The sequence below is a fragment of the Phalacrocorax aristotelis genome, chromosome 7 (genome assembly GCF_949628215.1).
Source record: "Phalacrocorax aristotelis chromosome 7, bGulAri2.1, whole genome shotgun sequence".
Taxonomy (NCBI): domain Eukaryota; kingdom Metazoa; phylum Chordata; class Aves; order Suliformes; family Phalacrocoracidae; genus Phalacrocorax; species Phalacrocorax aristotelis.
In genome coordinates, this window is record NC_134282.1 from 4,189,440 (window position 1) to 4,214,970 (window position 25,531).

Genomic DNA, 25,531 nt, shown 5'->3' on the forward strand with positions numbered 1-25,531 from the left:
ACAATTTTTCAGAATTACAGACGCTCACATGTTTCCTGGGGAGGGGAAGCAATTCCAGGACATCATCCATTTTCTGCTTAACAAGATGTCAAAATATATGTATCAAAAGTTCTTATGTTATTCATCAGGGACATTTGAAATACTTTGTGTACTCTTAATGAAGCTTTCGGTCCAGTCCAGCTCTCAATGAAAGCGGTGAAATTATTGCATTTATTGTATTGTTCACAGCTATTCTGCCTTACATCAACCTTTCTTTTTTAATTTTTTTCTTCTTTCTTACTTCAGAAAGGGCTTAAGCTTTGCAGAGGATGGACGGAACACAAACAATCTGGTAATCTGAAGTGGTTATTTACAGAGAAGAGCAGTAGCTGTTCAAGAGTTCCAAAACCTAACAGCTTTGTGAAAAGCTTTTTCCATTTTTTCCATAAATAGATAATTAAATCATGTTTATTCTTGAAAACAAACCAAAACCCCCAGTTCTTGATATGCTGGAGGATTTTTGGTGCGAAGATACTGAGGATCAACAGCATATTTTATAGCTACAGCGGCTCCTTCTCTCCCTTCCAATGATTCCCTACCCCTTCTGACTGTCACACGAGAACTTAAGGCATCACCTACAACGTGGACTTTTCTCCCTCTCACAAAGGCAGGGAAATTGCACAGGTCGGCTCAATCTGTATGCGTAGCTTTTGCTGGTGTTAAAACACCACCCCAGCTCATATACATAGCAGGGTGGGAAGGTGCACGTGCACGCCCACTTGTGCAAACATGTGTGTACTGTCGGTAAAGAGGAGGACTAGGCCATTAACATTTCTAAATCAAACTTCAGCTAGGCAGAATTCTCTATATGGATCAATGCTTTTGCTTTTATACACATTTTAATTCTTCAAGAAGCGTACCTGTGAGATATAACCAGGAGGCACATGGATAGGGGGAATGGATCCATTGGGTGACATCATGGGAACCTCTGCTGGTCCTAATAGAAAGAGAGAAATAAGATATTAGGGTTTTTTTTCAGTTAAAAAAATTGCACAGTTGCTCAGAAAAGGCTAAAAATAGCTTTATTTTTGAAGCCTGCAATAACAAAATGAGCAGCTCCACTAATTCCTGGTATATGGAAAATGCCTTGTGCAATCATTCTGAGAATAGTCATTGTTCGATGACTTTACCATATATTCTGTTGAAATAATATTTTCATCATAAAACAGCTAAAACATAGACTTTATATTACCCACTGATCAACTTATACAGCATTAAGCAGTAACACAATATGTCCTTTAGCAGCCCACAATTCCTGTATTGAAATCTGGTTAAGTTATTCTTGTCGAAGGCATGGGAGCAGAGAACAAAGCCGAAACTGTGCAGCCTGGAATTAGGCAGCTCCTAAGGAAAGCGTCCAATTGTAGCAAAAAAAAAAAAAAAATCACATATGTGAAAAACTATCTATCTATTTAAGAATGCACAAAGACCAAACTCATTATCTCAGCTATTCAGACTAACCTTGGAATGTGGTTATACAAGCAAGAAGCTTATGGTTTCCACTCTGAAATCCAGCCCTGAACATACAAGTTCCATTTTGAGGCACTGAGTACAAGTATAACAAAGCAAGTGCCATAACCATTCGACTTCTGCAAACAGAGCCTCACAGCTAAAAGAAAGCACGTAGATAAAATGGAAATAGTTCACTCAATTGCTCATTGATTCACCCATTAAAATCAGGAACAGCACAGGGAGCAGTCAATAAAATGAATGCCCCAAACATCAGACAGATGTTTGCAGTGAGAGTTTACTGCTTTGAAAAGTAAAAATTAATTTAATTACTTCCTTATTACATATTAAAATGTTTACACTAACCTGTTAGATAGCCCATTTGCCTTGGGCTAAGAAAACAGCTATGGCCAAACTCTTGAGAAGAGCTCAGAGAGAACTCTGCTCCTTGTTACTGCACATCGAATTTTAGCTTTGACTAACCACGCAAAAGGTAACTTCATGACCTTCTCTGATGGAGAAGCCATCTAACATCTCCAAACCACATCGCATCCAGGTAAGGATGCTAAATGCTAAAACATATGAAGGACTTCAGGCACAGATGGGATGTAATAGCCTCGAGGAGTGCCTGCTCCTGAAGTTCAGACAGATCTAATGAAACTCCCACAACAAAGCGAGTCAGTCTGCTGCCTGATGTCAGCAAAACCAGTCCACAATAAATTATCAAAAAGTAATTCCCTATCCATCTACATTTTTATACTCCTCAGGCTGATTATCGTACAATAAGCAGGACTTCCCGACCTCTCAAAACCCAAGTTACACACAGGGAATCTATCGGAGATATTTATATCTCCTCTGATCTCAGTTCGTTCTCTCTATCCAGTTATTTATAGTCTAATCAGCATGTATGGGTTTCACTAGTCGCATCTAGATTTGAAATATGGTAATTTATCATCAAGTGTATTAAGCACATGGAAACTCCAAAGTTTTAATTTAAAGAAGCCGTTTTAGGTGTGTAGTTCTGCTGTTCTTCATACCTCCCTATACTTCACTATGTAGGGAACTTAAAATCATAGAATCATTAAGGTTGGAAAAGACCTCCAGGATCATCAAGTCCAACCCCCAACCCAACATCCCAGGCCTCCTAAGCCGTGCCCTGAAGGGCCACATCTACACATCTTTTAAATACCCCCAGGGACGGTGACTCCCCCACCTCTCTGGGCAGCCTGTGCCAGGGCCTGACCGTTCCTGTAGTGAAGAAGAATTTCCTAATATCCAACCTAATCCTCCCTGACACAGCTTGAGGTCATTTCCGCTCGTCTTATCGCTAGTAACTATAGAATCATAGGAACTTTGCCGTTATTACTTCTTATTCAGCTCATATGCCCCCCCCCCCCCTTATTCTACAGCCCTTTCAGCACTGTTTGTCTCCCATGATAGTCAACTATTTTAGTGTGAATGGAAAAAAAATAAATCAGCACAAGCAATAAGCAGTTATTGGGGGGGAGGTACCATCTGAATGGCTCTAAACTGATCAAAAATATGAAGTGATAATTGGTTCAAAAGTAACTGTACAGAAATATTATTTGAGTAATTGTGTTTTCCCCCTAAACAAAAATCTCTGCAAATTTATTTTGAGGAATATGGTTTTTTATGTCTCTCTGAATCTACTTTGGTCTATATACACTGCCAAGTTTCACTCCACAGTAAGTTGTATGGTATATCTATCTGTAATAGCAAATACCGGTGAACACACAATGAGACATTTTTTGGGGGGTTCAATCCACATTCGATTATCGAGTAGTTCAGCTCTTCAGGATGGAACATGCCTGAGATTAGGTAAAATGAGTAGTTAACATTGTTACGTGACTCATTCCTTGTCAGTGACTTCTCAAAATAAAAAACTGCAAAAAAAAAAAGTCATTATAAAATAAAAAAATCTTAAGTTCACCATTTAAGTAGACAATAATTTAAATGTTATACAAAAACGTTGCTTAACAGAACAAATCTTTAATGTTCAACCTGTTTCTGGGCCTGAGAGAAATGCTTTCTACTTACAGTAGAATCATCCCTAGCCAGTCTTTCTCAAAAATAGGTACTCTGACTTGGAAATAAATTTTGAAATGGAGCAGTTTGGGAGTTGCTACATACAGACCAGATAGTCTCTACACAACAAACGAGAAGCACTTTGCTCGGGATGCCTCGTTATCTGCCCATCTAAACCCTGGGCCAACTGCTCATATGGAGTAGCGTTTTACTTGCAGGAAGAAATCAAACTCCCACACCGATACTGTTGACTCTAACACTTCCATTCCAATAAAAAGAAAAAATACTGTGTTTTATCATCAAAACGTGCACCGTGCAAGATGATTCTTAACCTTGAGCATGACCCACAAACTGTTAAAGTCATTTGGATAACAGGTTTTAAAAGAATGACAGCCTAGTGATTTGCAGCTAGATTTTGTTTCCAGCGCTTTGATTTCCAGGCTAGCCAAATGACTTTAGCATACATTATTTCATCTCTCTCATCAACAGTATCAAAACAACTTCAAGCGGTAGCGAGTAAAATACAGACCCCTTCTCCACAGCACGATGAGCCCCAGGAATTAAAGACTATGCTTGCAGTGAAACCATTCACCGATTAACACTTCTTTTTTTTTTTTCTTGTTATGAGTATTTTTGGTTATGTCAAATATTCCTGAACTGTTAAAAAGCAGACATTTAGAGAAGGATGCTCCTCAGTTGCTTCTATTCATAGGATGGCTCTAAGTAACGTGTCCTCTAGGGAATTAGAGCTTTGCAGGTTTTAATTGAAGCTCGTGGTTCAATACAAAATCTAATTTAAATGAGAAAAATTCAGTCCGTTCTAACACGGATGCTCTATGCTGAAATGAGCTCGCATTAATACTTTCGAACCTGTTAAAAAAACTGAGGCCGTCTCCCGAGTCCGTAATGAAAGCAAGCCAGAAGAGCTTTGGCCACCTCCGCTGACAAAGGGAGAGGCCAAATTCCACGCCGAGTGCTGACACCGTACATAGAGAGGCACCTCCATCAGCTTCTGGAGGGCTGCCCCAAAACCCTGGGGCTGGCTCCATCCAAAACAAACGAGGGAATTACTCCCCCTCCTCTGATCCGAGAGGGAGAAGTGGAGGAGGCACCAGGCTGAAGGCACCCAAGTCCATCAGCCAGGCAGGTGACAGACCACGCTTGTCCCCCGCTGCAAGAGCACAAAGTTTTCATATTTCCAACACATGTTAATAATTAAGAGACAGTAAAAGAAGCAACAGAGTTTCATATTATGGCAGAGCTAATTAACAGCTTGCCGCCCCAGTAAGAGCCTGTCCTCCTCTTCCAAGCCACACGTTCCTGTCTTGTCCTGCGCTCCCACTCCTCCGACGGCGTGGAAGCTAATTATTTTAACCATTTTAGTAGACCAAAAAGGTTTTGCAAATCTACCGCCTTTTAAAAACACACCTGCACACGTAGTCTGACAAAAATGACAACAATTATTCTACTCCTCCTTGTATCACGGTTTATTGCGTGAAGCTGCAGATCAAAGCCAGTCTCCCATCCATCTCTGTCTCCCACTTGCCCTGCCAAGAGGATGCTTCTGTCATTTTTATTCCTTCAGGAATCATGTCACAATCTACTTGAGAAACTTCTGTCCCAAGGTTTTCAAGGCTAATTATAGCCTTGGTTGCAATCCATGACACTTTCAAAATTGCAGTATAAAATCCGTTTTGGAATAAGTATGTTTCTTCCTTGTTCCCAAGTGACCTTTTATGCACGCATTAAAGATCGCTTTAGTTTCATTAGGTTTTTTTCCTTAAACTATAGAAGCCAAATCTGGCATTTCAGTTCCTCCAGCATTAGCAATGCATCCTTCCTATTTCTTTCCTTCCACACGGCATTATAGGGCAAAGTAGTAATCTTACTTCACTATTTTCCTTTCCTTACTGCTTATAGGGTATTGCTTTTCTCTCTTTATTACTAAATCATGTCCACTGTAGAATATTTTCCACATCCAGCTCCAGCACATGGGCATACGTTTTACTCCGCGTTTCTGCTGACAGTTTTGCATAGCTTATTATGAAGAGCAAACCCTACCAGGCTTCGTTATAAAGCTCCCATTCTGAGACCAGTTACTGAAAGCTCTCTGAAGTTCAGGAATTTCTCAGTCCTGTTTCTAGCAAACATGTACCGACTTACCGTTTCACACCACAATACCCACATTAGCAGAGAAACAACACGAAATTTGGTGATTTGGGAAATCTTACTTGGAAATTTAAGAATGCTGTATGTTTTAATAACAAGAACCTACTGCACTAGTTACACAGAAAATTAAATCCAGCCAGGTAAATGTACTATATTTTGTAAAGCTTAACAGTTAGAAGTAATCGATGAAAAAATATTATGCCTCCCTCTGATTCACAACAAAACCCATATCACATCTTTCACATAGGGTGCTTCTCACGAAGTAAATCTATGGAGCAAGAGGTTTGACCGAACAAAAAGGAACGATAATTAAAGGGCAAATTGGTCTGCTTTGCTAAAACAAATGACCCAGGGCTTGCTGACCTTGGCCGGGACCCAAGGGTTTGCATTTTCACATGGATGAGCAGCTGTTCCGGAACAATTTCCTCAAGGAAATAAGCACAAACAGGCTCCCTGTCGCTGTCAGGCACACGTGTCTTCTCCCTCCACTTGGTTATTCTCAAAGCACCTTATGGACCAAAGAAGGTGATGACAAGGAAAACAAAAACAAAACGAAATCCTGGATCCTTCCGTTCATCATCTTTCCTTTGTGGCAGAGGTGTGGCGAGCGTTTTTCCTAGCCTTTCAGCCACGGCCCAAAACTGCTTGTTAGCACAAGCTAAGACGACATCGTCAGACCACTTTATAAAAAACCTTTGAAATAGGATGTAACAAGCTTTCAAACATAAATGTCACCACAATTTTGAGGTGCAATCTCTCCTGGACAAGAGCTAATTCAAATGTCAACTTAAGTCTGCTCTCACATACAGTAAAAGGCAGAGGAAGAGTCAACTCCCAGGAATCTACTTAAGTTACTTGGACACAGGGTCTTAAATCTGCTGCTGATCAAGATCCGAATACTTTGTCCTTAGATGAGTATGAATTTCTAGACTAAAGCAACTCCACATTAGAGAGAAAGAGAGTAGCTTTTACAGTATTAAGTGCTTCAGGGGTAAAACGACAGCTTTAAAAAATACCTTTGGAGAGGTCTGAAATGTCAGAAAAAATCCCACCTGTGCTGCATTCAGCATGCCATAGGTGGGGTCATGAAAGGTGCAAAAACAACATTATCCATACAGCTTATCAAGGCCTACGAGAGCATCCAGCACTTGGCCATCCTCATGGCACCAGCTCACGCCTGAACAAGGTAACATATAAAGAGTTTTAGACTGCTTATCCGAATATATTTATCCATTTTTTTTAAAGACAACCTCATCTACAGACAAGGGTGTGAATAGAAGGATGCCTACCACACATCTGTTCACATTGTCTGACACCTCGACTGTTTATTTTCTATCCAGATCACAGTTTAGTAGTGTGAAGCAATTCCTTCACCTTGTAGGAGGGCTACAAAAACATTCCCCAAACACTCAAGTTTAATAGAAATGGCTCCATGGATTTCAAATGATCTTGGATCTAGCATTAAATGGCTACTTAAATGCACATGAATCATCAAAAAAAAAAAAAAAAAACCCAAAACAAAACCCAAAACCCTCTCAGCCTGAAGTCTCCTGCACCTGCATGGCTTAACCACTGAACGGAGTGACCTCACTCTGCACATTCAGTGTTTGAAAAGTGAGGGTTGAAGCACTTTTGATGTAGGGAAAATGCGCAAACTCCTTTGCAACTTCTATGCTTCACGTTCTTTCAATATCCTCTCTAAATCCTGCGACTGCATTAGGAGAAGTTATGAGCTGTAACAGTCCTTTACCCACTCCCCCAATTATCCAGCTAATTTACTGTAAATATAATTAAAAATAAAATGTAAAAATAAAGTTGTAAATAAAAAAATCCATCAGTCCGAGTTTCAGTGCATTATTATTAACATTCAACTGCAAATCACGTGTATTTGATTCACACGCTCAGTGCTCGGATCTCACAGCCACAGGCCCTACAACAATATCCAGTCTGGAGTCTGGGTTTGACTGATGTTTTCAACACGTGCAGACAAACTCACTCAACCAAACAGCAACTCAAAATACTCAGAAATCTGTGCCAAACGCATCAAGCAGACAGCTCCCAGAGCATTTTCTGGTGTGTTTACACGATGGCACCTTTGCTGTTTCCACTAAAGACCCTTGAAAACAGTTTATTTTACCTGCGTTTGCTACTTGACCTGCTACACACAGCGGGAGGCTCAAGTGCGTTCAGTTTGGAGTTAAACAACAGCACTTCACTCTTTAATGGAACAACCAAGAGATTCCTACCCAGCAGCATGCTCTTTTGCAATCTGTGTCGCCCAGATGTTGTGTTCTGGTTTGGGGCATATTCTAGAAATAATAGAGTAACCCATAAAAACAGGAAATGAACTAAAATATATCAGTTGCGCCGAACATGCCCCGGCCAGAGCTATCACAGTGCTGCAGGCTGTTACACAGTACTGCTGCAGCTGAATTTGAAGAGGAAGCTAGGTTAAATGTTCAGTTTTATCCCTTATAGAACTATGAATTAATAAATTTTCAAACATCAAATGTTTGACATCTCAAACGATGAGCGCAGCGCATTTTGAGATACTCATCCAGGAAGCGTAAAGAATTGTGCCACTCCTCACTTGCAAGACCTCCCCTGCCATCCTCCACTTTGGATTTTGGGTTCATGGCACTTCACCAATTCCACAAGCGGAGGAGAGCCCAGACGAGGCCAACAGGCTGCTGTAACAGCCCGGCACGTCGCCCCCGCGTGCATCAATGGCTTCTCCTGCCGCGGGGCTGGATGGGGAGCAGGAAGCGCCTGGGGACAAGCACCTGGTCCTGCAGCACAGGGCCGCCCTGCGCCAGGCACAGAGCACCAGCCAAGGCTAAGCTGACACGTTACGAGAAACTTTGACAACCTAAACCTCGCTGAAGTATTTCGGGAAGGTTAGACAAGTACACTTGTTCAGCCACAGAGAATGGAAATGGGTGAGATGAATTCTTCAGGTCTCCTGCTTTTCTTCTACATTCCCAGGTGGGTTTTGCTTCTTTTTTAAACCAGGCCCATATATTATTCTAGCGTTTCAATTTACAGGCAATATTTTGGAGTGGAACTTTTTGGTTGTTGTTGTTTTGAATAGAAATGGAGTATTTTGCTGCCCTAACCTGAACAAACAAGCTGGATTCTTTTGCTAAAATAAACCTTTTCTGATGGTTGGCTCATCAGCTGCTACTGCAAAAACACTTGCAAAGAGTATGTTGCAATACTTCAAGCATTGAAAATAAGCATACTCCCATGGCAATTCACCAGATGGGCTACAGATTGTAAATCATAGATGTCTAGACTAAAGCACAAGAGACAAACATCTGTCTAAAATCAGTGGACTTGAATGGCAAATACTGTTAAATAAATTAGGACTATGTTGGAAACAAAGAGAACAACCAACTACGTTGAAAACATCTGAAATTAATCCATTAGCACACAAGCCACAACACAATAACCTGAAACTGGAGAGAATTCATTTCGTGATGAACATTAGCCCAAGATGACATCCTGACATCTGAAGCAGGAGCACAAAAGCATTTCTATGACCCAGCACCACGTTACCCCACAAGGACTCACGAATCCATCCCCAGAACATCTGGCTGGAGCGGGGTTGTTATTCTCCTCGCCTCACAAATGAAACTGTGGGACAAAGAAATGAAATGCCTGATGCAGGGTCACAGGGGAAGCTTGTGGGAACGTAACTGGCCACAAACCCAGAACGGGGTTTAGGTCATAAGACAATACTTAAGCCTGAATAAATCTTCCAACTGTTAAAGACCGGTATGTTATCACATAGAAAAATGCTCTATTTGGGGGAAGCTTCCTCAAATCTACTAACATTTTTTTCCTTTGCATAACCCTTTGTTTTATGATAGAAATATGCCAGAAAGTGCGCAGAAGAACAGAGAGAACGGCACCACCAAGAAAGGTGAGACAGAAGACATGTTGCACAGAAAACCACAGCCTGTCCTTTGCAAGAGGCTCCGAGAGAGGAAAGGAGACCATAAGGCTGAATTCCGAAATGGGAGACACTCACCAACCTCTGCCAACGATGGGAGATCTCGGCCAGCATCAGGCTTCGTTTTAGAATTACGAAAACTCATGTATTAAGCTTTGACACTGCTAAAGCTTTCAACAGCAACAGAAGGATTAGCATCCTCCAGCTGCGCCTACAGCTCTGGAACGGAGCTTCCCACGAGGCCTATATAACCACCGCACGAACTTCTAGGGGAAGGGGATGTCATCAAATGACAGTTGTTTGGGTTTTGCACCGGTTATTAACAGCATTACAGCTTATGTATGATACAACGCTAACTGCCTGATATCAACAGAGGTTATTTGTTTGTAGAAAGACAAACAAGCCACAAGCAGATCCTACGGATGGAAGACCAACTGTGGACATTATTTTGCCTTTGCAGTTTTGAGAAAGCGCTTCAAAACATTCAGATGATGTAAATGGTTTTGGGGGAGCGCGCGCATGCGTTGGCTCTCCGGCACGTTCATAAAGTGGCATTCACTTGCATAGTTTTGTTCTCTGCAACAGGTTTATACAAACGCTGAATGACCTGCTTTGAGCACAACTTTTATTAAAGGTAGCGATAATTATACAACACCAGTTTTCTGCAGCAGCAAAAGAAAATGCTCCAGTTATTCATAATATGATTATTGCATTCCCATGGCAACACCAGAAGGACTGTACAATCAGCAACAGACCCAAAACCTAGCCAACAATAGATACACAGCACGTTCTCTTCTGCCTGCCCGAAACGAGGCAGCAATTAGGTGATGGTTATTCTTTACCTGTCCACCCACAGCGAGAAATATCATCCAGCCAGCAAGAACTAAAGCAAACTTCCAACCCTACCGCCCGCCTAGCGCTGACACAGTTCCATCAGCCGTCGTGACAGGAGCTGACGAGTTTTGTTCATGACATGTTTGGATCCCGGACTTCAGTGAATCCTCTAAAATTCTCTATTTGAACGTGCTCATCAAAATTAATATCCACCTGCCACAAACAGGGACTCTATCACATGGGAGCAGGGAGGGAAGGAGAATCGTCAGCGCTGTTGGTACTCAGGTACGTGCTGGGCTGTTTTGTGGGGCTGTGGAAAAATACCACCTCCCGGGGGTAGAAACACATTCAATATATATATAGAATATATACATATTTTTATTATGGTTTTTCCCCACATTCAGTAAGGCTTCGAAGCAAACTTCAAGATATTTAATATTTTCTGTCTCTCTGTTGCAAGTTTTATTATAGTATTGCACTTAGAGCAGAGTAACTTGGAAAAAAAATGTGAGCTAAAACTCCAAGTGTGACAATCTCTGCAGCGCTCAGAGATGTCCTCGGTGAGCCCAGGGGTTCCCCAGCTGAGCCTTGCTCACACCATGGGGAGAACCATCTCCTCCTCCCTTCACAGAGGTTCGGTAACCCTGAAGCAGCTCATTAAGAATTAGAAAATAAAAAGCTGCATCTTAAGTAGAGAAGCCTCAACCAGAATATTTTTCTTCTGGGTCGGCAAGCATACAAATTGACATACAAATAAAATATTGCCCTGAAACAGGGAGCTGCTGGAGCACAGCTCTCCCCTCCCCAGGGAGATCCAGCTCCGCCTGAGCCTCTCCTGACCAATGCTGCCCAGTTTCTTCCTCAGCATCTCCAGGGACCAAAGCTCCACAAAGTCCCCAGCTAGTGCCTTCCACAGGCTACCTGCCTTTCCATTGGAAACGTGTCCAACTTGAACGTCTTTCCTTTAAAACTTTTTCTTGGTCATTCTCCACCCACGATGGTGGATGGAGGAACCTTCCATTACTTTCTTTCCAACAAGCTTTTATGAAAGCCCCCACCCACCGTCCTTTGCTTTGCCAGATCTCCCTTGAGCCTGCCCTTCGATAGACCAAACACCACCTATTTTTCAAGCTTATTTTCACAGGTCGCACCTAGAGACCCTCAATTCTCTTTGCTGCTGTGCTCTGAACCTCTTGCAGTCAGTCCAAGTCAAGAGGAAGGTGCTCAAACCCCACCACAAAGCCCAGCAGAGCCATCTGAATCCCAGCGAGGCACAAAAAGTTGCTTACGTTGACCTTGGTTCCTCCTCACCTCTTCTACTCCAGCAGACTCTTTCTGTAGCTCCTAACCACATGGTGGCTGTTCCAGAGAAGGAACTAACTTGCTTTTTCACAGCCTGCTTTCATTTATAAACAGTAGAAGTGAGGAGGAAGGCTGTGACTCACTGGGTTATGTTTGAAGGGCCCCTGTCATCCTCCTCCTTCTAAGCTGAGCCACTGCAAGGAGCACGTTAGTTGAGTTGTGTTTTTAAAACATGCCTCTAGGCTAATGACAGCATTACAGCCTTCAAAAAATAAACTAGAAATTCTTATTTTCCTGTGTCCCCAGATAAACAAACCTAATTACATAGCATGACATAGCAGGGAGAATTGGGCTTTTCCTTCCTATATAAATTAACTGCTGATAAGAAACAAATACTGCCTAGTTAAGAAAATTCTTCTAATTATTAAAATAACAGTTCTGATTAAAAAAGAAAAAAAACCTCCAAAAAAACCCAGAAAACAGATTTAGGACAGTTTCTCCATAGCACATCTAAAATATTCTGATTTTTCAAATGCAGTAATGGGAGTTTCTTGTTGGCTATAGCAACTGTGAAATTAATTTACGATCCAAAACATTCATCATGTAGTCTGATGGAGATTAAAACCCCGCTACCCTCCAGGGAGTAAGCATTCCAACGGGCCATCACTCTTCAGGTACTTATCGCTCAGGAGTTTTCAGGGGAACAACATACAGCTTGGTATATTGCAGCGGTTATTAAAAAGTTTTCAAACACACGAGCAAAAAGTTATCCTTTCAGTGGTTCCCCGGTCCTTCGCGTGTCCATCCCAGCAAAGGAGGAACAGCCCGGCCTGGCAGGGGAACCGGCTCCCTCCATGCAGGGGGCTTCATGGGTGCAGCTGAGTTGGAAGAATCCCACTGAGGGAGCCCTTCCCCGGCCGAGGCGGCTCCCAGAGGGATTACCCCGGGACAACAGAGCCCGCCATGACAACTCCACCCGCAGGTCTGGAATTTGCAGGAGGCAGAGTCGGGTGTGGGGAGAAGGGATTGAGCCACTTTGCGACTATTCAAGGAATGCTCTTGATTTCCCCTTAACAACCTGAGGCTGAAAAACTACCCACTGATTTATTTAGATTTCTTGGTACTTTGACTCTACGGTTGGGATCTAACATCTCAGTTAGCAGAGTACGTGAAAAGTCCAAATTCAGTTATAGCATTTCTCCTTACAAAGCAAGGAGAGGGAGGGGAAGCGGCAGCTAAGAATATAGTTGTTAAAAAAAATAAATGCAATTTTCAAAAGGTAAAATCCCAAGTCATGACTTCGATCCCTGTGTCTGCAGGAGCGCATGTGCTGAACAAGGGCAAGGACTGCGTGTGCCCAGACAGAAAACGGGGGGCACAACAGCCTTGACTTAACCTGACCGATTAAAACACAAATCTCACCCACCTTATTTCATTTACATTATTTCTGAGCATTAAAAGAAAGAGAGAAAATCACTCTTCCTAGCATTTCTGTGCCTAAACAATTATCAAATGTTCACGTTCTAAGGTAAAAACCATAATCTCTGTTCAAAATCCCTCTTGAGTTTGAATGGTATTCCTATGCCCCAAAACCTGCGCGCAGGTACAATTGTGCAAGTTGTGTGTTGCACCAGCAACAAAAGCGCTTCTTTATCCAAAGGAGCAAGAAACCCACAGGCACAGCCTTCCTTTTCTTTCTCCTCACTTCCACCTGAGCCAGCCCTGGAAAGCTCCTCCAGCTTAGTGAAAGCATAAAAGGCTGACAAGCTCAAACAAATAGAACGCATCTGAGTGTCAGAGCTGTACGGGATATGCTGGCCTAACACCCTGCCTCGGAGAGGCTGCGGCCCCTGGGACTCTCGCAGCGCGGTGGGGCTGATGCTGCCTTTGGTAGAGCCCCTGGCACAAGGTGTTCCTCCACCCCAGCGCTTCAGCTGCTCCAAACCGAATTGCTTACGAGGTCAAGCAGTGAACGGCGTCTTTCTTTTTATCATTTCTAAACCATTTCAGTGATCTGGTCAATCGGGCATCACGACAGGAATACCTGGAGACAGTATTGCTGCACATCCAACAGTATTTGTCTAACAGTGAGAAAAACAACTCGCTGGGTCATATGAGTTTGTGGATTAGCCCTCCCAGCACACAATTAAAAGAAAATAATGAAAACAATTTGTCCTGGTGACTCAGTATCTCCACTGCTTGAAGAAAGCCCTGCTTCTGTAACACTGCATCACTCTGGCTTCAGATCTATTCTCATGGGTCTCAGGCTCGTGACTCAACTGTTTTCCCCTGTATTTGCTCAGGCAGTTAGTTATCCATCAAGAAATTACTGAAATTTGCATGCATCATAGGGTCTGGCTAAAAAGCCAATAATCTAGAGAAATTAATATCTCTGGAGAATATTTAAAAAACCCCAACATTGTTATTAACTTCATTATGTTAAACTCAGAGCAGTTTTACTCAACTTCAATTTCACTTCTAAGACTGCTGCTTCTATTTCAGACCCAGAAATGCATTCCTGCCCCAGAAAGACGATGCATTCTGAAAAAAAATACTTCATGCCACAGACGTGTCTTTCTTTGAGAAGCTTCTTGCTTTTATTTGCAGCATCCCGGAAGACCTAACGCAGCTGTTTTTTTCAAAAGCGAAGAATTGAGGCTTTGACAATGAGCTCCTCACCTCCTTTCCTTCTGCTGAAACACCAGGCAGCCACTGCAGTTTCTGTGGCGTACTCCCTGCACCGCACTCCCAGACTCCATGTTGTATGTCCAGGTTACTCCAGCCTTGGAAAGCAAGCTGGTGTTTAAATTCGTAGGCAACACCACCACCTGCCATTATTTTTAGCCAGAGAAACTGAACATGTGACTCTAAATATTTCACTTTGAACCCCAGAAACAAGCAGAACAGCCTAGCACAGCCGAATCACAGTCACCTTGTTTATTTGTCAAGAGAAAGCTTCGCGTCAAAAAATTACCTCTTGCACATAATGGCATTCAAGAACCTCTAAACTCCGTTGCACATTATCCTGCCAGCTGTAACACCCCCTTTTACAGGAGACCACAACAAAGTAGAGAAACTATCAGACACTGCCACATCAACAGCAAGCGACAGAATCAGCAAAGGAAATAAATCGTAGCGATGCTCAGCGCTCTAACCACTGCATCACTCTCCCTCAAGACCTAAGATTTGCTAAATCGTATAACAATCCAGAGCCACAGCGAAAAAAAGCAGCTTAAAGAATTCCCTGAAAAATGTGGTTTGTCACTCTGCATTTTGCCCGGCATCTGAGTTACATTAAATCAATATAATTTTCGTTAGGGAAATTACCACGTCTAAAAACTTTTCTGTGTCAGCACAACAGAAATACTGTTCCACACCGTATGTTTTAAGGATTTACCTCCTTCCTCTGCCTCATTTCTATATGTGTGTGCACAGATACGCATGTACTTGTGTACGCTTATGCTGGCGCTGCGTGAGATAAAAGAAATAATTCCGAAAAATTAAGAACTCTGACATTTTAACCCAGAAATTTGTGATCATGAAAGACTTCAACCTATTCCGTGTGACAGTACACTGGCGGCACCCAGGTGAAGTTCTGGGGGATGTAAAACGCCCTACAATGATGCATATAGAAAAATAATGTTTACAGGCATTGGATGCACAAAGGCATTTTCACATTTCTAACATTCATCCAAAACAAAGGATATCGCTACGCCAAATCAGTAAGCCGCACCTTTCAAGCCAGCTGAAGGTTTTCCAACAAACGTTTTCCTTTGCTGGAAATGAAAATTTGTTAGAAAACACAAATTTGCCAGAATCAAAAATATTTCACGTGAAAACTCTGACGACACCGATGAAAACGAGGCCGGCTTTCAAGCCGCACTTGGTACCCACCATGCCAGCTCTCCCACGGGCTACCAGGAATTTAAAAGGCTTGACAAGCTAAAGACACTTTCTAAGACCCTCTTACACCGACTCCAGCAAACGCGTGGCCAACCGACAGGGACCAGCTGCCTGGAGGTTAGTCCGGGCTGCGCTGCCCCTGGCTGCAAGTCCTCTGGAAAAAAAAGTATATTACGTTCTGAAATGCCAAAAGGAGAAGCTCGCGAGTTTGCAGCGCCTGTGCCATTGCCGCCTCTACAGCTGGCACTACTGCTGTGCAGGGCAGGAGCCGCCGCTGCAGTCCACAAGTCTGAATCTGTGTTAGCTGGCGGTACAAGAGACCTGGGGAGAATTCATAAACTTGCACGCTTGGGTTTTAAGCTTAGCCCGTTTTCCCTACAAAGGCCAGGTTCAAATGAGATTTTGGTGGTACGTGGTTATAAATAAACACTTCCTAATAGGCTAGTCTGCATTAAAATCGGGCTTTCTCATTGTCAAGGTATATATGACAAAAGATAAGGGATTGTCTGGTAAAAATTGCTACTCCAATTTAACTCTTCCCATTTGAAGATACACAGAAGTTTCTGAACACATCCATGCACTTATGGGTATTTTATAACCCAATATACTATACTGAATGCATTAACCAGGGCCATTTAGAGGTATTGTATAGTACTCTGCGCCATAGCAGGATATTTTACCAGCATCTTATAGTATAGTAAGCTATGCAAACCTCAGAGAACGAATGAACTTCCACATACAATTTACAATATATTGCGAAGAGCTTATAAACACTCAGACATGGTTAATTTCTTCCTTTAAGTTTATCGCTCTAAATGATTGACTATAGTTTATGTCAATAGTGCCTTGAGAATGAGCTGTAACTATAGAAACAGTGACAGCAGCGAAGTCCTTCCTCCCTCTCCAGCACACAGAAGTCGAGGAACAAACACATTCTTGTTATTTCTTACTGTGTGCACAACTGTGAAGTCCTGAGCAAAAAACTCAGCAAGTTCAAGATTTTTGCATATGGTTCTAAAATGCATTTTTTATTTCCGGCAACTCGCGCTCTTCACATCAGTTTCTCCTTCCATGTAAAAAGCTCTCTAACCTTGGAATTGTAAGATTGCTTGCGAAGCATCCTGACAACAAAAATAGATGAGCAGTGCACTTAAAGGAATGATAATCCGTGTTTATTTAAGTTAGATATAAATACAGTTAGGGAATGGGAGAACGGTTCTTGGGGGAGGGAAGGGAACACGGGTGAAATTTGTACTTGTGCTGCGAAGAGCCTCGAGTTACTACACTACTTATTACAATTTTCAGATTGATTCACCAAAATCGTATCAAGTTACCTGCACTATCCAACTGAGCACCAAATGCACAGAGTTAAGCTTGTATGAAATCCTCTGACATCGGACGAGCTTGCACAGGTAATGGAGCAGCTCATGCAAATGCTGCTGTAGAACCAGACATGACTATGGTAATTCTCCAATACAGAAGTATGTTTACAAACTACAACTGAAGGCTTAGAAGATGAAAAGGATTACTTTACAGGCACTATTTTAATTTCTTAGAGAAGAGTTACTATGAACTGTCTCATTACAGCAAACTTCACTTCAGAGTAAACTGAATAGTATGTAAAAAATGTACATTTATGGTTTTCCTTTTCCCCCCAAGGAAAAGTAGGTAGAGCAACATTTTATCGTAAAAAGAAGTTTAAATCTAAAAATAAAGCAACAAATGTCAAAAATCCCATCCCTTCTTTTTAACTTCCTTCCCTTTCTGAACCCCTGCATTAAGGCAGTGCTCTCATACGGTCACGAAAGGTTTTTTGACATTGCAGAAGGCTGAAAAGAGTATTTCTCCCTCCCTCCCTCTCTCTCGCATTCAGAAAGCCTGAGCACAAGAGGAGCTATTCAAGCTGTGATGGAGTGCCTCACAGAGACGGCAATATGCTCCCAGTTGGCAAGCAGAGATCTGTTTGGACAGTGAGCCCAGCCATCCCCTCCGCAAACACCAGCATTCCTGCGACTCCGCGGCAAGCAGCACCACGGGCCCTTGTCGAGGGCTCTCGCAGCCCATCAGGTTAGGGCTCCAGAACAACCAACTCTTTGTGCCGGGCTTACAATTCAATAGCCTTTTTTTTTCTTTTTTTTTTTTCTTTTTTTTTTTAAAGAAGAAAAAGAGCTGTCTCCCTCCACTTAACATTAGGTTTGGATCCAAAAAAATATTCAAAAGCTGAAAAAGAGGGAGGAAATACCACAGAATTATGTTTAAGTGTCTCTTTAGTAGCTTAAACTTTTGGACAATGTTACAAATCTGGTTTTGGATACTTACCCAGTTCCTAATGCTATGGCTTTCTGAATATTTCTAAAGCAACATATAAAAAAATCACTGAGCGACAAATAGGCTGGAAAGTACTAGTGTTACTGTGAGTTAGCACTGGATATTAAAATCTAAAATATCACCCTCGGCCAAAGCAACAGGCATACAGTACCACGAGCCCGTGGTGGGAGCCTTCCCTAGACCTGCAAACGCAGGCAGAGCGCCTGCCGCTCCTGATCACATCTGCTTTGCAATCCAGCGCGGAGGTATTTATACACACTTGTCAGCCCCCCCGCCCCGTGTCGGTCGGGGGTTCGGAGCTCCCATTCTGGGCAGGGGTGAAGGCTCGAGGGCTGCGTCTTCACGCCTGCGCTCCCTTCCCTTTGCTCCACCTCGCTGCATCCCCGCGGGAACGAAGCAGGGCTTTATCCCGATCCGTGGTTCTACCGCCAGCTCCTGCCGCAGGGAGCTGAGAAGTGTCTCTGATAGAAAGAGACACTGACACACAGCACCAGGCCTCCAAGCAATCAATGGAAGTAATTAGCTTTCTCTGCCTGACGTATGCTCCATCTTAACTATTGCTATTTTGCACTTGTGGAATTCATTAACACAACCCTAACAGAGACCTGCAACTTCTACAGACTTAATCAAACATCCTACTTCAAACAGACTCCTGTAATGGCAGATTCAGTAAGAGAAAGAAAACCCAGACCGCAAAATGACACAAGAAAAGCACTATTGGAACACACCAGGTAATGCTACGAAGTCAAACAGGCACAGTCCTTGCCTCACCTTACTCCCACCTCCCATCCTGAGCCTGATGCTCACCCCCCCAGTACATTTAGTAGCTGGGCTGGAGGTGGGGTTTTTGGTTTTGTGGTTCGTCTATTGTTGGGATTTGAGGGGAGGAGAAGACCAGAGATTAAAACTAGGAAGGGTTTTCTACTGTGATATACCCCAGTTTAAGCACAACTACTGGGCTCAACACAACTATGCTCGGTCCTACAGCAAGCATCACATAGTATCAGATGAATCAAATCAAAATTAGCCTTTGAAATCTCCAAGTTTATGAAACTCTAGGTTTTCTCCTCCATTCTACCTGGGCAGCATTAAATCAGACCTCTGCTTCTGCTTCCAGGTCACAGCCCACCATTGGTTTCCAGCAACTAATAACAGCAAAGTCCACTCGTCTCTCGCAGTCTTCAGCTGGCGTACGCTCAGCGCGGGTCTTTGGAGAATTAAGCTGTCAGAAATACAAATCCCTCGAGCTCAGAAGTCGTTAATATTTCCCCCGCTGCCACCTCGCCTGCGTTGAGCGAGATACAGCTTCCCTGCAAGTGTGATGGACATATACGGGGAGAATGGACCGCAAGGGCCTGAATTGGGGACAGCGGCAGTGCTCCACAAGGGATGAGGAGGAAGAAGAGGAAGAGAGGTTGGGAAGGGGAAACAAAGACCCAGCAGAAGCAGAGAAGACCCGAACGCACACAGACACAGTTTGGGGCACCTTCTAATGAACTCCTTAAAGCACTCATTCAATGAAGAGGGGTAAATTCCTTCCCTGAAGCTTCAGAAGGCATTGTGCAGAGCAAGGAGAAGCAGGGAGAAAAGGGTAAGTGGGAACCCTGAAACTCATGGGATTTGTTTGTTCATTTGCCTCTCATTTTCCAAGGTTGCTCGCTGGCAGCGCTGTGTCTCTCAGGTACAGCCCTCCGCCCCTCAGCAGAGCTTCGTAAACGTTAGGAGAGTTTGTATGTATGGAAAAAAGTCTATATTTACACTGCAATAATACACCACTCACCGTAAGCCTAAAAATGAAGCCCAACCAAAGGGCTCTCTCTAAATGAGGGGGTTGGGGGTCTCTTTAAACACAAAGTCCAACAAAATTAGACCACGGAAACTCTGGGACATTATTCAAACCATCCACATGAATAAAACATCCCACTTTTGCCAAGTTTTGTTCAAGCTGACTTCAGCTTTCTGCTTAAACAAACCTCAGGCAATACTGACATCATTTGTAGCAGAGGCAGCATTTTATTTAAGCTTGAAATCTGAGGGTGTTGGGTAGATTACCAAATAAAGAGTTGATTTTTCATCTAAAGAATCTCAAATGACCTGACTTCAAAGCCTGGATTTAGACTTACTAAGCCAATGGAAAACAAACATCTTTAATCTCCATACTGACATTAAACTCAAACAGAAAATAACTCCGGGAAAAGCCCTTTATCATCAGACTACTACACAGAAATAGGGGAAAGGTGGGGGGTGAGGGGGAAAATCCCAATTATTCTACATGAATAGCCTGCCTCACAGGCAAGGTTACCCAGTTCCTCTCTTCCTGCTATCTTCTTCCATCCCATTTTACTCACCTCTTTTTTCAAACGTTAAGTTATGCTAGGCATTGAGCCCACACTAACACACCCCAACGCTAAGAATTTAGGGCAAATGCAGGCACTTAGATACATACGCAAACACCTAAATTATCTGTCTTCTGCACCTAGCTGCTATTGCACTTTATAACTAAGAAAGAAGCTTTGCACATGGAAGAAGAGAAGCCTGGCAGTACCAAGTGATCATTTTTGGCCCTGGAGATGGCAAGTTATTAGACCTGAAGCCTTATTTTTAGTATGGGATTGAACACCGCTTGTTCCTCATCTTTGAAAATAGACTGTGAGACAAGAAACCACGTGCCTGGCTAAAAGGGACATGCTAAGATCAATTATCTTCTTCCCCATCTCCAAAACAACAGCTTTCAAGAACCACCAAGAAGCCCAAAATATATAATACTCCCCAAAAGAAGAGAGTAGAGAAGGAGACCACGTCCTTTACCATAGGAACACTGCCACCAAACGATGTGTGGTCCAGGAGTACATAGGTGACCATCTGCCTCTGAGATTAAACAGGCTCTGGGTTTAAAGGCTGTTTAACAATGAACAATAGGAAAACAACACTCAAAGCAGGAAAGATACCATAAATTGTTTGTAATTACTAGATGAAATTTATTTGGGGGAATTCCAATACAGCACCCAAGACAGCATATACATCCTTGATTCAGGCACTAGAAGGGAAGCGATCTAAAGAAAGCTGTTGCAAGCTCCACAACTCAGACTTATAAAAACATACCCACAAGTAATAACATGCCATCACATTTCATTTTTAAACAAAATCATTGCCCTTCTTTTGAAAAGGAGTATCAAGTTTCCTGCTGAATAAATTGAGGGAGCCTCATTATTTTTAGCATGCTAAGTGAACCTGTCAATCTACTTACATAAATACGTACAATTAGTCTGATCCTGCAAGATGCTTAACACATGTAATTCTCAGACTTTAGAAACCTGAGCGACTCGCAAGGGCGCACACAGTATCTCGCGAGTATGGAGTTACACATACTGTGTGTAGCTTAAAAATACAAAAGTGACAGAAATACAGCATTAAATTGGGAAGTCAAAGCGATCCCAATCGCACGTGGGCGCTGCAGCATTCACCCAAGCTTGGTTTCCCCATTCTAGTGTTGTCGGGCTGTTTACATGAAGTCCCACATCTGATGTGCAAAACTAGATCACCTCCCAAGAGCGGAGCACAGGGCCATGCTTTTTACATGCAGTTCTATACCAGTAAGCTAGACCTCAAAGGAAAGCTGGGTCAAAACAAGCCAGGTTTTATAAACACAGCAAAACTTTCTCCTCGGCAGAAGACGTGAACAAGCCCTGGGGAGTGAAGCGGTACGCAGGGCCAAACTCCCCTCCCAGGTGTACACCTTTGAGATGTAAACCACAAATCAGCTCAGTTTAAAAGAGCGACACGTTCTCTTGTAAAGCACATGACATCTGGTGAAGCTTTCTTCCAATTCACCTCCCAGCTGTCATCGCCAAGAGTACCGGTCTCCGCAGGGCAGAAGAACACAGAGAAGCCATTACTTACCAAACACGACTTGCTCTTCAGAGTGACTCAGCAACGCACCGGGAAGGTGCCTCAGCAGCACGCAGCAAGAGCTTCTGCTAGATCGTGACGCTTTAATTTAATCTGCAGGCTTGCGGGCAATTCTGGGTAGATGTCCAAATTTGACTTGTCAAATTAAGAGTTTGAGAACACAAAACGCACAATGCTGCTAGGTGGAAAGCATTTTAAAATATTATTGAATGGAATTTGTGAATATTTATGGACAGAAGTAGATCAGCTGTAACTGGAATGGAAAGCCACCTGTGCTCCGACCCCTTCCTTCAAAACCTCAAGCTGGGAATCTGTGATGTATACCTTCGGAAAGGTCTTCAAGGAAATACAGCCCAGGCTTTAACTACAAACTGTGCCTTTGTCCAGATGTATAAAATAGCTTTTGTAACTAAAGGAAAATCCATTACTACAGAGAATAGTGAGGATACGGAGTAGACGGAGCCAGACTCTTTCCAGTGGTGCACAGCAACACAATGGGAGGCCAACAGGCATGAACTGGAAACATGGGAAATTGCAGTCAGGTATCTTTTTTTTTAAAAAAAAAAAAAAAAAAAGATTAAAATACATCATGAGGGTGATTAAATGCTAGAACAGGTTGCCCGAAGAGGTTGTGGAATCTCCATTCTTGGGGGAGTTCAAGACTCAGCTGGAGAAGTCCCTGAGAAACCTGCTCTATTTGACTGGCTTTATGCAGGTGGTTGGGTTAGATGGCCTTTAGAGATCCGCCTAACCTAAATTATTCCATGATTGATTTCTGCAGTAAAACTAATTTAGTTCTAATGCTGAACGTAAGCCTTGGAAGTGCTATCTATGAAGGCTTCTTAAAAACACAAAAATTAAAAAACAAACACACCCAAACAGTATGAAATGCATCACAATAATCAAGAAAATTTACAAAATACGGAGTTTCTACTGGTGTCTGCTAAGTGAGTTATGGCCTGTTAATTGCTGCACTTTTCTTATGACTCCACCAAGCACAGAAAGCATGCAAAGAATATGAGGTGGGAAACACCTGGAAACTTCTTCCTCAATTTGTTTCAACACTTATTAATACTGTCTGAATTAATTACTTAAAAAAAAAAAAAAAAGATAGAAATGCATGGGAGCACCAAGCAAAATCTTGCAAGAATTTTTGAGACATTTCATTTTTGGAAGCTTAATCCTGGTACCTATTAGTTTTGCTCCAATGTAGGCAACAGCGAAGGTAAAGCAGCTTTTCTCTCAAAAACGTTGCTTTTAAATATTTGATGTCATTAACAAGAGCTCCGAAACCTGGCACGTCACCGTTGATACGATTGAATAGCACACAATTATTTAATGAAGTCCATTGGATAAAAATTACCCCGCCTGCATTCATCTTTGAACGGTGAAATTGTTTTTGCTTTATTAAATTTTAAGACTGCCATTAAGAAAGCCTATTAAGAAAGATCTTTTTAAGCTCTCAACAGTATAGCTGGATACTTTGTACCACTGCTACTCATGATCAGCATTAAAATCATTATAATCAGATAATTTTAGGGCTTTAGGGAACCATGCTCTACCATCCGGGGACTGACCGTGCTGGAGTAAATCAGGCACCACTCTATTGATGCTGAAGGAATTAGTATTATAAAATTATCAAAACTGATCTTACAGGCCATACTTTGCTACGTATTAATTTGAAAATATACCCGATGACTTTACTTTCAGTAACGAATACGGGCCAAATTATGAAAAGCTCTTGAACGCCAGACGATAACCAGCAGCAGTTTGCGGGCAGCAGCAGTACGACCGAAGTGGGATACGCTGCCTGCACGGGCTGGAAGCCTCTGCCCGGGAGCCCTGCCCGTTCAGGCAGGCGCTTCGGCTGTGTCCATCCTTCCCTGCCCGAGCACCGCCGGTATCGCTCGCGCTCCAGGCAGCTGGTAGAGAAACGAGCGGGCCTTTGCTGAGATGTACGAGTGAACCTTTGCTTAAGGGGTTTATTGATTCATTTCTGCAACCCTGAAAAGAAGGGGATTTTCTCCGTCAGCTTCACACAAGTATTTCTCGTTCCCCAGAAATACTTTGCTGTTTATGGAGGTCCTCAACAACCGCATCAACCAAAAAGTCTGACAATCTGTACTACAAGAAAAACGAGGTTTCATGAGATGGAGTAGAGACTGGACTAAGATGATCCAGAGGGTTTAAGGGTCTGGCGTTACCAAGTGTCTGTAAAACCAACCACCTCAAGATGGATCCAAGTAACACGTATTCTATTACTCCTGTATATAAAGATGTATTTTTCTATACCCAAGTTTCCTAATGCTTGGGACTGTTTCCAACACAAGCAATGCAAGTTCATCCCAGTGGAATAATAATTACCCTCAATTTTATTTCCTCAAATTTTACTTCCATGATAACACTGTGAGGACTATAACTCTAGAAGAGGTGCTCTAGGTGATTCCAGGACTCAAAAAAAAAAAAAAAAAATCAGACACCAAACTTAAAGTGTGCTGACTGGACTGAGGCATCTTCTACTCCAAAGAAAACGTTACAGTCCCAGCAGTATAAGGTACCGCACGCGCACACAGGTTAAGCCAGAAGAAGAGGCATGCATATGCTTCGTTTGAGCATTATGAATGTTGAATAGGTCAGTGGTTACTAAATAAACGAGGCATTCAGACCTCCAGCCACACCGACAAACCAGCCCCTTTCTCAAGTGTCAGGATACAAGCGTAGCTCAGAAACAAATTTGGAAATCAGACTTTGATCAGCAGTTTCTCTCCAAGTTCAAGATTATCATTTTTGTCTTTGGCTTGCACAAAATGATAAATTTTTTTGGTGTTAAGCAAAAGCTCCGTCCAAGTGCTGTTTGAAAAGGTAACGCTATTCAGCGCTGTCTCTGTGCACCCCTATTCCAGCCAGGAGAGCCACATAAACGATAGTTACTTCGCTCGGCAAGAATATTTAATGAATGTGAAAAATATGCAAGTTCTTATCAAACGCTTCTGTTAACTCTCCTGGTTTTCACTGGGACATGGGAGAGGAGGATTTGCAATCACCTTGCACATGCAGCGGCAGGCACATTTCCAAAGCAAACTGGCAAAGCCCGATACAAGACTACAAGCAAATCACAGGAGCCGTGGAAGCTGTTCGCCGTCGCAGTCGTCTCTACGATAAAGCTGCCTGCAACGAGCAGAACTGAAGGGCTGAAAATCCACCAGGTGCAGTTTTACAGCCGAGTTGCAGGTTATCTCCCTCCTGCCACTGGCCCCTGGGCAGGGCTTTTTTAGTTGCGGGGGGAATCAAACCAAACCACCCAAGGAGCTGCCCACAGACAGTAGTTAGAACTGATTACACTTTTTTCAAACATAAAAACCACCCCAAACAACAAAACCAGCTGAATTTTCAGTCCTCTCCTCCCAAGCAGTAATCTTCCGACAAGTGGTACCAAAGAATACGTAAACTGTATTTTCCCATAGGAAAACTAAAGCCAAATTATTCCCCTAAATTCTATTTATGTTAACTTACTGTTGCTTTGTAAAAACGGGAATAAGCATGCAAACATTTCTTGAAGACAGAACCGTTTACTTCTGCATGTACACACACCGGAGA

At 42.7% G+C, this 25,531-nt stretch overlaps 1 protein-coding gene across 1 annotated transcript in view; it reads right to left on the reverse strand.

Moving 5' to 3' along the window:
- Positions 1 to 25,531, reverse strand: part of FNDC3B (fibronectin type III domain containing 3B) — a 211,777-nt gene that overhangs the window by 109,037 nt on the left and 77,209 nt on the right. Inside the window, exon 4 of the mRNA XM_075098472.1 lies at positions 900 to 976. Within this exon, the coding sequence (XP_074954573.1) occupies positions 900 to 976 (77 nt within the window). The remainder of the gene's footprint in view (positions 1 to 899; positions 977 to 25,531) is intronic.